Below are 16036 nucleotides of genomic sequence, written 5' to 3' on the forward strand. Positions count from 1 at the left end.
TGTTCACTTAGAAAGGTTTTCTTATCTCTCCTTGCTCTTCTTTAGAACTCTCCATTCAGATGGGTATATCTTTCCTTTTCTCCTTTGCCTTTCACTTCTTGTCTTTCCTCAGCTATTTGTAAGGCTTCCTCAGACAACCATTTTGCCTTTTTGCATTTCTTTTTCCTGGGCATGGTTTTGATCACTGCCTCCTGTACAATGTTACAAACCTCTGTTCATAGTTCCTCAGGCACTCTATCTGTCAAATCTAATCCCTTGAATCTATTTCTCACTTCCACTGTATAATTGTAAGGGAATCGATTTAGGTCATACCTGAATGACCTAGTGGTTTTGCCTACTTTCTTCGATTTAAGTCTGATAGTTGCAATAAGGATCTGAGCCACAGTCAGATCCCAGTCTCCTTTTTTCTGACTGTGTAGAATTTCTTTTGGCTGCAAAAAATATGATCGATCTGATTTCAATATTGACCATCTGATGATGTCCATGTGTAAAGTCATCCCTTTTGTTGTTGGAAGTGTTTCTTTGCTATGACCAGTGCATTCTCTGGGCAAAACGTTGTTAGCCTTTGCCCTGCTTCATTTTGGACTCCAAAGCCAAACTTGCCTGTTACTCCAGGTATCTCTCAACTTGCTACTTTTGCATTCCAGTCTCCTATGATGAAAAGGACATCTTTTTTGGTGTTAGCTCTAGAAGTTCTTGTAGGTCTTAGAACTATTCAACTTCAGTTTCTTTGGCATTAGTGGTTGGGGCATAGACTTGGATTACTATGATACTGAACATTCTGTCATTTTTGAGATTTCACCCATATACTGCATTTCAAACTCTTTTGTTGACTATGAGGGTTACTCCATTTCATCTAAGGGATTCTTGCCCACATTCTTGCCCATTTGAATTAAATTCGCCCTTTCCAGTCCATTTTAGTTCACTGATTTCTAAAATGTCAATGTTCACTCACCATCTCCTGTTTGACCACTTCCAATTTATCTTGATTCATGGACCTAACATTCCAGGTTCCTATGCACTATTGCTCTTTATAGCATCAGAATTTAATTTCACCACCAGGCACATTCACAGCTGGACTTTTTTTTTCCACTTTGGGCCATACTTTTCTTTTCTTTTCTTTTAATTTTATTTTATTTTTAAACTTTACATAATTGTATTAGTTTGGCCAAATATCAAAATGAATCCACCACAGGTATACATGTGTTCCCCATCCTGAACCCTCCTCCCTCCTCCCTCCTCCCTCCCCATACCATCCCTCTGGGTCGTCCCAGTGCACCAGCCCCAAGCATCAGGGATCGTGCATCGAACCTGGACTGGTGACTCATTTCATACATGATATTTTACATGTTTCAATGCCATTCTCCCAAATCTCCCCACCCTCTCCCTCTCTCACAGTCCATAAGACTGTTCTATACATCAGTGTCTCTTTTGCTGTCTCATACACAGGGTTATTGTTAACATCTTTCTAAATTCCATATATATGCATTAGTATACTGTATTGGTGTTTTTCTTTCTGGCTTACTTCACTCTGTATAATAGGCTCCAGTTTCATCCACCTCATTAGAACTGATTCAAGTGTATTCTTTTTAATGGCCGAGTAATACTCCATTGTGTATATGTACCACTGCTTTCTTATCCATTCATCTGCTGATGGACATCTAGGTTGCTTCCATGTCCTGGCTATTATAAACAGTGCTGCGATGAACATTGGGGTACACGTGTCTCTTTCCCTTCTGGTTTCCTCAGTGTGTATGCCCAGCAGTGGGATTGCTGGATCATAAGGCAGTTCTATTTCCAGTTTTTTAAGGAATCTCCACACTGTTCTCCATGGTGGCTGTACTAGTTTGCATTCCCACCAACAGTGTAAGAGGGTTCCCTTTTCTCCACACCCTCTCCAGCATTTATTACTTGTAGACTTTTGGATCGCAGCCATTCTGACTGGTGTGAAATGATACCTCCTAGTGGTTTTGATTTGCATTTCTCTGATAATGAGTGATGTTGAGCATCTTTTCATGTGTTTGTTAGCCATCTGTATGTCTTCTTTGGAGAAATGTCTATTTAGTTCTTTGGCCCATTTTTTGATTGGGTCATTTATTTTTCTGGAGTTGAGCTGTAGAAGTTGCTTGTATATTTTTGAGATTAGTTATTTGTCAGTTGCTTCATTTACTATTATTTTCTCCCATTCTGAAGTCTGTCTTTTCACCTTGCTAATAGTTTCCTTTGATGTGAAGAAGCTTTTAAGGTTAATTGGGTCCCATTTGTTTATTTTTGCTTTTATTTCCATACTTTCATTCCATCTGGAGCTACATCTCTGCTCTTCTCCAGCAGTATATTGGGCACCTACTTTCCTGTGGACTTCATCTTTCAATTTCATACCTTTTTATCTTTTCATATTGTCCATGGGGTCCTCAAGACAAGAATGCTGAAGTGATTTGCCATTCCCTTCTCCAGTGGACAACATTTTGTCAGAACTCCCCACCATCCGTCTTGGGTGGCCCTACATGGCATGCCTCATAGTTTCACTGAGTTAGACAAAACTGTGATCCATGTGATCAGTTTGGTTTTCTGGGATTGTGGTTTGCATTCTGTCTGCCCTCTAATGGATGAGGATAAAAGCTTGTGGAAGCTTCCTGGTGGGAGATACTGACCGTGGTGAAAACCGTGTCTTGCTCTGATGGGCAAGGTCATGCTCAGTAAATCTTTAATCCAATTTTCTGCTGATGGGAGGGCCTAAAGCCAAACCCTGGTAGGGGTAATGGCAACCTCCTCCAGGACTTATGCCAGCATGCTGCATATCCCAGGACTATTGTACTCAATGTCTCTGGCCTGGGACAGGCCAATGTGGACCCACACCTCTGCCAGAGACTCCCAAATACTCACAGGCAAGTCTGGTTCAGTCTCTTGTGGGATCAGTGCTCTTTTCTCCTGGGTCCTGGTGCACACAATGTTTTGTTTGTGCCTTCCAATAGTCTGTTTACCCAGTCTTGTGGAAGTTCTGTAATCAAATCCCACTGGCCTTCAAAGGTATATTCTCTGGGGGTTCTTAGCCCCTCTGCAAGATCCCCAGGTTGGGAAATTTCTTGTGGCCCCAGAACTTTCACAGTGAGAAAGAACTGTTGTTAAATTTGTTATACCAGAACTCCTTTGATTCTCCAGCTTGTGGGTCGTATGCTCAGTTGCTCTATTCAGTTCAGTCACAATCATGTTCAACTCTTTGCAAACCCATGGACTGCAGCACATCAGACTTCCCTGTCCATCAGCAACTCCTAGATCTTACTCAAAGTCACATTCATGAAGTCAGTGATGCCATCCAACCATCTTATCCTTTATTGTCCCCTTCTCCTCCTGTCTTCAATCTTTCCCACCTTCAGGGTCTTTTCAAATGAGTCAGTTCTTCGCATCAGGTGGCCACAGTATTGGAGCTTCAGCTTCAGCATCAGTCCTTCCAGAGAATATTCAGGACTGATTTCCCTTAGGATTGACTGGTTTGATTTCCTTGCAGTCCGAGAAACTCAAGAGTCTTCTCCAACACCACAGTTCAAAAGTATCAATTCTTTGGTGCTCAGTATTCTTTATGGTCCAGCTTTGACATCCTTATATGACTACTGGAAAAATCACAGCTTTGACTAGATGCACCTTTGTCAGCAAAGTAACGCCTCTGCTTTTTAATATGCTGTCTAGATTAGTCACAGGATTTCTTACAAGGAGCAAGTGTTTTAATTTCATGGTTGCAATCGCCATCTACAGTGATTATGGAGCCCAAGAAAATAAAGTCTCTCACTGTTTCTATTATTTCCCCATCTATTTACCATGAAGTGATGGGACCAGATGCCATGGTCTTCGTTTTCTGAATGTTGAGTTTTAAGCCAACTTTTTCACTCTCCTCTTTCACTTTCGTCAAGAGGCTCTTTAGTTCCTCTTCAATTTCTGCCGAAAGGGTGGTGTCATCTGCATATCTGAGGCTCTGTAGTGGGGCTAAAGGTGACCTCCTCCAAGAGGACTTATGCCACACACTGCAACTCTCAGGACTGCTGCTGCCAAAGTCCTTGTCACCATGACAGGCCACTACTTACCCCCACAACCTCCACAGGAGACACTCAAATACTCAAAGGCAGGTCTGGCTCAGTCAGCTGTGCAGGTCACTGCTCCCTCCCTAGAACCTGGTGCACACAAGTTTCCTTTGCATGCTCCAAGTGTCTCTAGAGGGTATGAGGTTTATTTTAAGTGCAATTGCCTCACTCTTGCCATCTTGTTTCAGGTTCTCCTTTGCCCTTGGACATGAGGTATCTTTTTTTGGTGGGATCCAATATTCTGTCTATGCTTTTTCAGCAGCCCATTGAAATATTGCTGTTCTTGACAGAGAAGATAAATGTGCATTCTTCTACTCTGCCATCTTATGGGTATGAGATGGTAAATAGAAAGGGAAATAGAAGTTGAAACAGTGAGATATTTTTGTGTGTGTGCTCCAAAATCGCTGCATACTGTGACTGCAGCCATGAAATTAAAAGGTGCTTGCTCCTTTGAAGGAAAGCTATGACAGACTTGTACAGCATGTTACAAAAAACAGAGATATCCCTTTGCCAACTAAGGTCCACATAGTCAAAGCTTTGGTTTTTCCAGTAGTCATGTACAGATAAAAGAGTTGGACCACAAAGAAGGTTGAGCATCAAAGAATTGACGCTTTTGAATTGTGGTGCTGGAGAAGACTTGAGAGTTCCCTGGACTGCAAGGAGATCAAGCCAGTCAATTATAAAGGATATCCACCCTGATTATTCATTAGAAGCACCGATGCTGAATCTGATGCTCTGATAATTTGGCCACATAATGTGAAGAGCTGATGCACTGGGAAAAAAAAAACCCTGATGATGGGAAAGATTGACGACAAAAGGAGAGGAGGCAACAGAGGATGAAATGGTTAGATAATATCATTAATATAATCAATATAATATCATTAACTCAATGTGACAAAATTCAGGAAAAAGCGAAGTAGAGGGAAGACTAGCATGCTGTAAAGTCCCTGGGATTACAAGGAGTCAGACTCCTGTGTAACTGTTGTTCAGTTACACAGGAGTGACTGAACAACAACAAATGCTAGCCATTGTTTCTTGAGGCTCAAACTGTCCCAACTGTGACATGGGAGCCTTTTCACACCAGTCATTTGTGAATTCTTTCAACACACATTTATCATTGAGCTTCCCTTTATCTTATGGCATGCAGAGTTCCAAAGAATAGCAAGGAGAGATAAGAAAGCCTTCCTCAGTGATCAATGTAAAGAAATAGAGGAAAACAACAGAATGGGAAAGACTAGAGCTCTCTTCAAGAATATTAGCGATACCAAGGGAACATTTCATGCTAAGATGGGCTTGATAAAGGACAGACATGGTATGGACCTAACAGAAGCAGAAGATATTAAGAAGAGGTGGCAAGAATACACAGAAGAAGTGTACAAAAAGGATCTTCACGACCAAGATAATCACGATGGTGTGATCACTCACCAGAACCAGACATCCTGGAATGTGAAGTCAAGTGGGCCTTGGAAAGCATCGCTACGAACAAAGCTAGTGGAAGTGATAGAATTCCAGTTGAGCTCTTTCAAATCCAAAAAAGATGATGCTGTGAAAGTGCTACACTCAATATGCCAGCAAATTTGGAAAACTCATCAGTGGCCACAGCACTGGAAAAGGTCAGTTTTCTTTCCAATCCCTAAGAAACGCAATGCCAAAAATGCTCAAACTACCACACAATTGCACTCATCTCACATGCTAGCAAAGTAATGCTCAAATTTCTCTAAGTTAGGCTTCAGAAATACGTGAACCATGAACTTACAGATGTTCAAGCTTGTTTTAGAAAAGGCAGAGGAACCAGAGATCAAATTGCCAACACCCATTGGAACATCAAAAAAGCAAGAGAGTTCCAGAAAAAAACATCTATTTCTGCTTTATTAACTATGCCAGAGCCTTTGACTGTGCAGATCACAATAAACTGTGGAAAATTCTGAAAGAGATTGGAATACCAGACCACCTGACCTGCCTCTTGAGAAACCTATATTCAGGTCAGGAAGCAACAGTTAGAACTGGACATGGAACAACAGACTGGTTCCAAATAGGAAATGGAGTATGTCAAGGCTATATATTGTCACCCTGCTTATTTAACTTAATGCAGAGAGCATCATGAGAAACCCTGGGCTGGAAGAGGCACAAGCTGGAATCAGGATTGCCAGGAGAAATCTCAATAACCTCAGATATGCAGATGACACCACCCTTATGGCAGAAAGTGAAGACGAACTAAAAAACCTCTTGATGAAAGTGAAAGTGGAGAGTGAAAAAGTTGGCTTAAAGCTCAACATTCAGAAAACGAAGATCATGGCATCTGGTCCCATCACTTTATGGCAAATAGATGGGGAAACAGTGAAAAAAGTGTCAGATTTTATTTTTTGGGCTCCAAAATCACTGTAGATGGTGACTGCAGCCATGAAATTAAAAGATGCTTACTCCTTGGAAGGAAAGTTACGACCAACCTAGATAGCATATTCAAAAGCAGAGACATTGCTTTGCCAACAAAGGTCCATCTAGTCAAAGCTATGGTTTTTCCAGTGGTCATGTATGGATGTGAGAGTTGGACTGTGAAGAAGGCCGAGCACTGAAGAATTGATGCTTTTGAACTGTGGTGTTGGAAAAGACTCTTGAGATTCCCTTGGACTGCAAGGAGATCCAAATAGTCCATTCTAAAGGAGATCATTCCTGGGTGTTCTTTGGAAAGACTGATGCTAAAGCTGAAACTCCAATACTTTGGCCACCTCATGCGAAGAGTTGACTCATTGGAAAAGACTCTAATGCTGGTAGGGATTAGGGACAGGAGGAGAAGGGGACGACAAAGGATGAGATGGCTGGATGGCATCACCAACTCGAAGGACATGAGATTGGGTGAACTCTGGGAGTTGGTGATGGACAGGGAGGCCTGGTGTGCTGGAATTCATGGGGTCACAAAGAGTTGGACATGACTGAGCAAATGAACTGAACTAAACTGAATTGATGGCAAAGTTTTTTCAGATTCTTGAAGAATCTTTCTGCCCCAACTAGAAATCAGCCATTTCTTCAAGGTGTTTTGGTTCCTTTAGTGTGAAAATATGTCAAAGCCATAATGTGAGCACTAAGTCTTGGTTTTGTGGTTTTTTAAGTAGTCAGGACATTTTTTAAGCCTAAATATTATGATTTTTTAATTATGCTTGCAATTCAAGTTTAAGATTAAAGAGTTTAATATTACATCTATCTCACATCACCTTCTCTAAACAGAAAATTTGGTTCCAAGTGAATTAACACAACTATATAATCACCTAAACTATCCACCTATCACACTGTATACTATATTTCACTAGCCTATACAAACATGATAATCTTAAAATAACAGTAATAACTCTACCATCAAAAAAAAGTTTTTGACAGAGATCCACTGAGAACAAGCCATTCTCTCAAGGAACTCATGAGTAGAAGGAAAAGAAAAAGAAAAGGAACTGCAGTGTTCTGGGTACAGAGTAAAATGAATCTCTGCACAATACCAGTCAAGGGAGAGTTACTTCTACTCTAACAGTAAGGAAGGCTATCTAGAGAAACAAGCTGCTCAGCTGACCCTCATAGTTAGAAAATCATCCAAATAAAGAGATTGAAATTATGTTAAAAATGTTCAGCAACTCTTCAAATACAATTACCTCAGCATAACTATCAGATCAGATCAGATCAGTCACTCAGTCCTGTCCAACTCTTTGCGACCCCATGAATCGCAGCACGCCAGGCCTCCCTGTCCATCACCAACTCCCGGAGTTCACTCAGACTCACATCCATCGAGTCAGTGATGCCATCCAGCCATCTCATCCTCTGTCGTCCCCTTCTCCTCCTGCCCCCAATCCATCCCAGCATCAGAGTCTTTTCCAATGAGTCAACTCTTCGCATGAGGTGGCCAAAGTACTGGAGTTTCAGCTTTAGCATCATTCCTTCCAAAGAAATCCCAGGGCTGATCTCCTTCAGAATGGACTGGTTGGATATCCTTGCAGTGCAAGGGACTCTCAAGAGTCTTCTCCAACACCACAGTTCAAAAGCATCAATTCTTCGGCGCTCAGCCTTCTTCACAGTCCAACTCTCACATCCATACATGACCACAGGAAAAACCATAGCCTTGACTAGATGAAACTTTGTTGGCAAAGTAATGTCTCTGCTTTTGAATATGCTATCTAGGTTGGTCATAACTTTCCTTCCAAGGAGTAAGCGTCTTTTAATTTGATGGCTGCAGTCACCATCTGCAGTGATTTTCGATCCCAGAAACATAAAGTCTGACACTGTCTCCACTGTTTCCCCATCTGTTTCCCATGAAGTGGTGGGACCGGATGCCATGATCTTCGTTTTCTGAATGTTGAGCTTTAAGCCAACTTTTTCACTCTCCACTTTCTTTCGTCAAGAGGCTTTTGAGTTCCTCTTCACTTTCTGCCATAAGGGTGGTGTCATCTGCATATCTGAGGTTATTGAGATTTCTCCCAGCAACCTTGATTCCAGTTTGTGTTTCTTCAAGTCAACTATAGTTAGTTCAATTTGAAAAATGATATTTCAGCAGAAGCAAAAAAAAAGTTTTAAATAAGAAATCAAAGACATGTCACCATGAATTGTGTACATCATTTCATTTATTCCAAGGTATATTCTTTCTCACAAATAACATCTATGAAATCTGAGTGGATCCTGCTAGTGGTATTGTCTCATAATAACAATTTTCATTTATGTTTCTGCTAGGGTATAAATTATGATTTATCTTGCAACCTACAGCAACAATGATTTGATCAAATGTGATGATTATTTGATGAAATATGATGAGCTTGACTCCTAGACTGACAACTTGAGTTTCAGGGTTCCTGGATACTTATTCCAAATGGAAAAGGAGACATGGTCAGGGCTCACAAGATATTTCATATGACCTGTTAAGAACACAAGCAAAAAAATGATCAACTTAAGAGATATTTGTACACTATGTTCATAGCAGCAATATTCACAACAGCTAAAATGTGAATTAACCCAAGTGTCTGTTGAGAGATGAACAGGTAAACAAAACAACATTTAAAAGGAAAGAAATTCTAATACAGGCCACCACATGAATGAATTATGAGGACATAATACTAGGTGGAGTAAGCCATTCACAAAATGACAAATGATTTCATTTCTATGAGGTACCTAGAGTAGACAGATTCATATAGACAGAAAGTAGAATGATGGTTGGCAAGGCCTGAGGGAGAAAGGATTGGGGAAAGTGGTTTAATAGGCATAGACTTCTAGTTGTTCAAGATGAAAAGAATTCTAAGGATTGGCTGCATAAATGTGAATGTACTTAATACTACTAAACTATATGTGTAAAAATGGCTAATGCAGTAAATTTCCCAAGACATATTTTACTCAATTTAAAAAAAATAAATTTACCTACAGATGAGAGTTGGGGACAAAAGGGAAATGTTCTAGCAGAAATTTTGAGACTAAAGAGATGTAATATTAATAGATAAAAAGGAGGGAAAGAATAAAAGGATGGACAGAAAAAAAAAAAGATTAAAAAATGAAAACTCACCTGCGTCTCCAGAACCATAATGCAAGGCATATCAAAAGGATCAAGGAGGGTACTATTATTGCCACAAGTATCAAGCCAATGGATGTGGGGGGTCCTGGCAATTGGGAGAAGACAAAGGAATGTCACTTCAAACCCATTCTCTAGTTCTCCAGGCCTTCTTGCCCATCTGAGTGTCAGCACCATCATTAACTGCTTCTGATGCATGGGCATCTCCGGGTCCCTTTCTCATATTCCCAGAGGTCTTATACGCACAGCCACCCTTAATCTTTCCTTCTTGCTGAATCCCACCGAGACTACAGTGGGACTACTACTCTAGTAGTGAAGACTACTTCATTTTTATCTACTGTACAGCTTAGATCAGCTATTTTCATTCCTCTGGCACTGTAGTCCTAGAAATAAATCTCAAACTCTGTCTCTCTGACTCTGTCTCTTTCTGTCTCCCTGATTCTCTTTCCTCCCCGCCTATCCTCTCTCCATGCCTGTCTTCCTCTCTCCATCCTTCCCTCATCCATCAAATCCCTCCCCTTCCTGTGTCCCCCTCTCTGTTCTTGAGGGCCATTTCCTCCCATTCCCAGTTGGGCCGCAGTTCCTTCTTACCCCAGTACAGGATGATGTCCTGGTCTCCTAGACTGCTGTGCTTCACTCGGCAATTCAGGCCAGCTGCCTCCCCAGCTGCCACGTTTAGGGTTACTCGGAGATACCAAGTCCAGTCTGCATTGGGCATGAGGTCTCCTTGCTGAGTGCCAGGCTGCTCCTGCTCGCCCCTCATCCACATCACCCGCACAGGTTTTGGGTAGAATCCTGAGACGTGGCACACCAGCAGTAGGCGGCCAGGCCCAGGAGTGGGGCCACTGGACAGCCAGGCTTCAGGCTTCACTGGGGTAGGAAGGAGCAGTAAGAATGTCAGATTATGACTCTAATCCAGAGCATGGGGACTCAGAAACCCACAAATTTGGACAGTTTCCTCTTCCACTCCTATGGGCACCAAATGACTTATTGATTAATCATCTCTCTATTTAGGTACTTCTCACTTTTGAATTTAAAGAAAGTTGTGAGAGGAGAAATAGAAACATCTTGGGGAGAGCACGAGACTAACCTTGCCTCTGCAGTTCTGCCTTCCCTGCATCGAGGACACCCAGGAGATATCGAGGACAGGTTTCTGAGAGGAGTCTCTCAATGATATCAGAGATGCCTTGATACTGAGTCATGAGTGCACAAAACTTCTGCCCCCTGCTGCTGCTGTCTGGTGCAGGCACACAGGAATGATTCTGGATACTCACAAAATCCAGTCCTCCTAAAGCTCCTCTCAAAGAGCTTTCTATGGCCTCCCCAGAATGCAGCTCACAGCCTGCTGTGACCTGGATCACAAAGGGGTCTGTGTAAAGGAAAACTGAGACAAGTTATTAAAAAGCAAACAGGAAAGAAAGAGACGAGAAAAAGGCATAGGATTTTTTACTTTAGTGGCAAGAAGTTGAGGGGTGAAATTATTCACATAAAACCAATTGCAGTATTCAGGACTTTTCAGAAAGAGCACTGGGGAGAGGTATGCATATCATCAATGGTGGGGTTAAGCTGTTTTAAGGATGTAGAGGGGGCAAGAGGGGAGAGGGGCAACGTGTGATGGAGTCAGAAGTGCAGCATTCCACGGTGTAGGGAATGGTTACGTGTAGAGAAGGGATCAGGCAGAAGATGCTTGAGCACATCAATTGGAGGAGTAGGAAGTCACACTTAAGTTCACTCAAGCACAGAGTAGGAAAAGGAGATTCTTCCTTGGGGTTTTAGAGAAGCAAGTTACATAGATGCAAATAAGAAATAACCACAAGAGTCGTCATGTACACAGAAGAGAGCAAGAAACAGGAACAATCTCAGATACTAGATGGAGGTATGGAGTCGGGGTTGAAGGCTACTCTGGACAAGTGTGTACATGAAGTTGGATAAAGAGGGGGGAAAGGGACCATCATCAGAGGGAGCAGTAGCCTGACACAAGAAAAGAAAAGTCATTGAGAGTCTTTCCAGATCACAGGACTATACTCACATTCCAACTGGAACTCATTGACTCGATCCTGCACTTCCCGAGTGAATCCAATGAAGTAGGCTCGGAAGAAGTCCTCCAGCTCAGTCATCTCATCATCACTAAAGTTGCCCTTGGACCAGGGCTTCAGGAAGATGGCAGTGCCCGAGTCACTCTCCCAGCCATGAATCTGCAAGTCATCCAACCAGCCTGAGCCTTGATTTTGAGCACATGTGCTATTGACAAAGGTTGAAATCGGCATGAGATGAAAGGAGGTTGGCCCCTGGAACACTATAGTGGTGGAAAGATAAGAAGAATGAGGGGGAAATGTGGAATCAGGATAGTATGAAAAAGAACCCAGAGTCTGAGCAACAATACAGAACTTGAAACGGTCCCCTGCCCCCAAAGCTTCTGGCTCCATCTCCAGCCTCCAGAATAGGGGAAAGGGCTGGAGACAGCAGAGCCCAGACCCTTAGTGGTAGGTAAAGCATGCTTTTATCCAGAACCCCTGCACCTGTGCTGGGAGCAGCCAGAGTTATTCTTACCATCCTCATTGTCACCACCTGGGAGGATAACTCCAAGTAACAGAAGTGGTAGAAGCAGCATTTCACTGGGAAATAGAACTTCTGACTCTCAGAGCTGGTATTTGATCTCTAATTTCAGCATTTTTTTTTCAGTACTCTAAATTGACTTCCTCTCTTCCCCAACTGAAAAATCTTTGACCCACATTGCACATCTCAGAAAAACTGTGCCTCCCACAGCTCTGAACTCCCACTCCATCTCATTTCCATTCTTTGGTCTTCATCTCTTTTATATGTACTACCCTGGAAAAGCTCCCTTGTGATGCTGAAGAGTTATTTCACCTTCCTAATCCTTTATTGTCACATCTATTCAGTAAGAAGGTAATACTAAACAATTGCTCAACTTCCAGTCTCTTTTAATCTAGAAGTATTCCTTTGGTTTGCCCACCTATCTCATTCTCTCATACGGCAAATATAACACTGACAGTGATGTAGCAGTAACAGAGAGGTTGTGCAGGTAGTCTTGGAGAGAATACCAAATGGATCAGTGTGAGTGGCCACAGTACCTTGGTGTACATTCACAGAGAGACCTCCTCTGAGAATGGAGACATACCATAGAAAGGGAGATTCTGAGAACCCTAGCCCCATTTCAGGGAGTCAGACACTGGAAAAGTGAACCTATGCTCTCTATACCATTTTTATCATCACCATTAGTATCTCCTGCTTGGCTAATACTTGGCTAAAGGTACTGACAGACTCACTGGAACACGAAGATGATGTCCAGGAAGTATGGTGCTCAGAGCTTGATTTTCACTCCGCACTAATACTACAAAGGCTGCTCTCTCAATGGCCCTTGGTACCAAAGTGAAAACCTGAGTGGAAACAAATTATTTTAAATCTCAATTACTCCAATCAAGAGGATCAGTAAACAAGATCTTGCCTTTAATGGTGAAAATTAGACTGAGATGGTAGAGATAAAAAGGTGAAAATTTACCTCTGATTCCCTTAAGTTCCCTTTAAAAATAAATACAACAAGTACCTTAAACTCTACTCCAAAAGTAAGGAAGACACACACCTCAGGTCCAGAAGTAAGATTTCTGCAAACACCAGAGTTCCTTCCACTGAAGTACAAGGCAAGCTTGTATCTAATGGTTGCCTGAGGACAGCTACTGAGCAATCCTATACAGTCTGAGTGGTGGTCACATATCTAAAGAGTGTTAAAACTACATAAACATGGAGTATGGATGTGAGAATTTCCTGAACAGATGAAAACGTTTAAGCTGTGTAAGAAAACTAAAACCAACTTATTTCACAAAAGTAAGTGAAACTCATGCCAGGTTTGTTTTGTAAATGGCTCTGACAATCATAAAAGAAACAGCAGTCAACCACATAAAAATGGCAAGAGAAACTTCTACTGTAGTAACCAATCATTGTAAAAATTAATAACTTCCTCATTTTTGCTCTGTAAGTCATTCTGTAATTTCATGCCCCTGAACTTCACATCAATCTTTTAATTTGGAATCTCCCCATTTGTGAACTGCTTTCATATCCACAATAAATTCTTACTAAATATTACTCACTGATTTGGTGGTTTTAATTTTTCCATTTCTGGATTTGGGGCATGTTGATAAACTAAACAAAGGAAACTCAAGCAACATGTAACCTGTGCTATAACTTTTGTTTTTAATGTTGTAATTTAAACCCTGTGCCAAAAGTTAACCTCTAGATGTCCAAGCTGGATTTAGAAAAGGTAGGGGAACCAGAGATCAAATTGTTAACATCTGCTGGAACATAGATAAAGGAAGGGAACTCCAAACAAAGAACAACAACAAAAAAAGAGTATTAAAACTACATACATATGGAGTATGGATGTGAGAATTTCCTTCTGCATCACTGAAGATCTCCCTTGTGGCTCAGCTAGTAAAGAATCCACCTGCAATGCAGGAGACTTGGGTTTGATCCCTGGGTTGGGAGGATCCCCTAGAGAAGGCAAAAGCTACCCTCTCCAGTATTTTGGTCTAGAGAATTCCATGGACTGTATAGTCCATGGGGTGGCAAAGGGTCTGACACAGCTGAGAGACTTTCACTTTCTGCTTCACTGACTATGCTAAAACCTTTGACTGTGTGGATCACAACAATTTTTTGAAAATTCTTCAAGAGTTGGTTTGAGAAACCTGTATGCAGGTCGAGGAGCAACAGTTAGAACTGGACGTGGGACAACAAACTGGTGAAAACTGGGAAAGGAGTACATCAAGGCTGTATATTGTCAACCTGCTTATTTAGCTTCTGTGCAGAGTACATCATACAAAAAGCCAGCCTGGATGAAGCACAAGCTGTAATCAAGATTGCCAGGAGAAATATCAATAACCTAAGATGTGCAGATGACACTACCCTTATGGAAAAAGTGAAGTGCAACTAAAGAGTCTCTTCATGAAGGTGAAATAGGAGAGTGAAAAGGCTGGCTTAAAACTCAATATTCAGAAAACTAAGATCATGGCAGCTGGTCCCATCACTTGACAGCAAATGCTGCTGCTGCTGCTAAGTCGCATCAGTCGTGTCCGACTCTTAGCAACCCCATGGACTGCAGCCCACCAGGTTCCTCCGTCCATAGGATTTTCCAGGCAAGAGTACTGGAGTGGGGTGCCATTGCCTTCTCTGTGACAGCAAATAGACGGGGAAAAATGGAAACAGTGGCAGATTTCATTTTCTTGGGCTCCAAAATCACTGTGGACAATGACTGCAGCCACAAAATTAAGACACTTGCCCTTGGAAGAAAAGCAATGACAACCATAGACAGCATATTGAAAAGAAGAGACATCACCTTGACAACAAAGGTCTGTATTGTCACAGTTATGGTTTTTCCAGTAGTCGTGTACAGATGTGAGATTTGGACCATGAAGAAAGCTGAGTGCCTAAGAAAAGATGCTTTCAAACTGTGGTGCCAAAGAAGACTCTTGATAGTCCCTTGGACAGCAAAGAGATCAAACCAGTGTATCTTAAAGGAAGCCAAACTTGAACATTCATTGGAAGGATGGATGCTGAAGCTCCTATACTTTGGCCACCTGATGCGACAAGTTGACTCATTGGAAAAGACCTTGATGCTGGGAAAGATCGAAGGCAAGAGGAGAAAGGGGCAACACAGGATGAGATGATTGGATAGCATCACTGATTAAATGGACATGAGTTTGAGAAAACTCCAGATTTGTGATGAACAGGGAAACCTGGTAGGTATGCTGCAGTCCATGGGGTCACAAAGAGTCGGACAGGACTGAGAGACTGAGCAACAGCAACAATGTATGGATGTAAGATTTGGACTGTTCAGAAGGTTGAGTGACAAAGAATTGATGTTTTCTAACTGAAGGGCTGAATAAGACTCTTGAGAGTTCCTTGGACTGCAAAGACATCAAACCAGTCAGGCTTAAAGGAAGTCAACCCTGAATATTCATTGGATAGACTGATGATGAAGCTGAAGCTCCAGCACTTTGGCCACCTGATGCAAGGAGCCGATGAATTGGAAAAGACTCTGATGCTGGGAAAGATGGAAGGCAAAAGGAGAAGGGAGTGTCACAGGATGAGATGATTAGATAGCTTCACTGATTCAGTGGACATGAATTTGAGCAATCTCCAGGAGACCATGAAGGACACTGAAGCCTGGCATGTTGCAGTCCATGGGGTCAAAAAGATTCAACACAACTTAGCTATTAAACAACAACATCAAATCCTAGCCATTGTTTCTCTTGAGACTCAAACTGTCCCAATTATGACGTGGGAGTTTTTTCAACCCAGTCGCGTATTAATCCTTTTATCATACATTTATCATTGAGCTTCCCTTCACCTTCAGGTATAGCAAAGGTGTTCCAGACTCTTGGAGAAACTTCCTGCTCCAAACTAGAAATCAGCCATTTCT

At 41.9% G+C, this 16036-nt stretch overlaps 1 protein-coding gene across 1 annotated transcript; it reads right to left on the bottom strand.

Moving 5' to 3' along the window:
- Nucleotides 1–8663: 8663 nt before the first annotated feature.
- Nucleotides 8664–11879, bottom strand: LOC129655984 (T-cell surface glycoprotein CD1b-2-like). The gene is made up of 5 exons (XM_055586785.1): nt 11633–11879; nt 10694–10972; nt 10195–10473; nt 9598–9691; nt 8664–8959 (listed from the first exon to the last, which is right to left on the bottom strand). Exons 1-5 carry the CDS (start codon nt 11868–11870, stop codon nt 8932–8934), a joined length of 918 nt encoding a protein of 305 aa, XP_055442760.1. The 5' UTR covers nt 11871–11879; the 3' UTR covers nt 8664–8931.
- Between the last annotated feature and the right edge of the window lie 4157 nt (nt 11880–16036).

This window comes from Bubalus kerabau, chromosome 6 (assembly GCF_029407905.1).
Source record: "Bubalus kerabau isolate K-KA32 ecotype Philippines breed swamp buffalo chromosome 6, PCC_UOA_SB_1v2, whole genome shotgun sequence".
Lineage (NCBI taxonomy): Eukaryota > Metazoa > Chordata > Mammalia > Artiodactyla > Bovidae > Bubalus > Bubalus kerabau.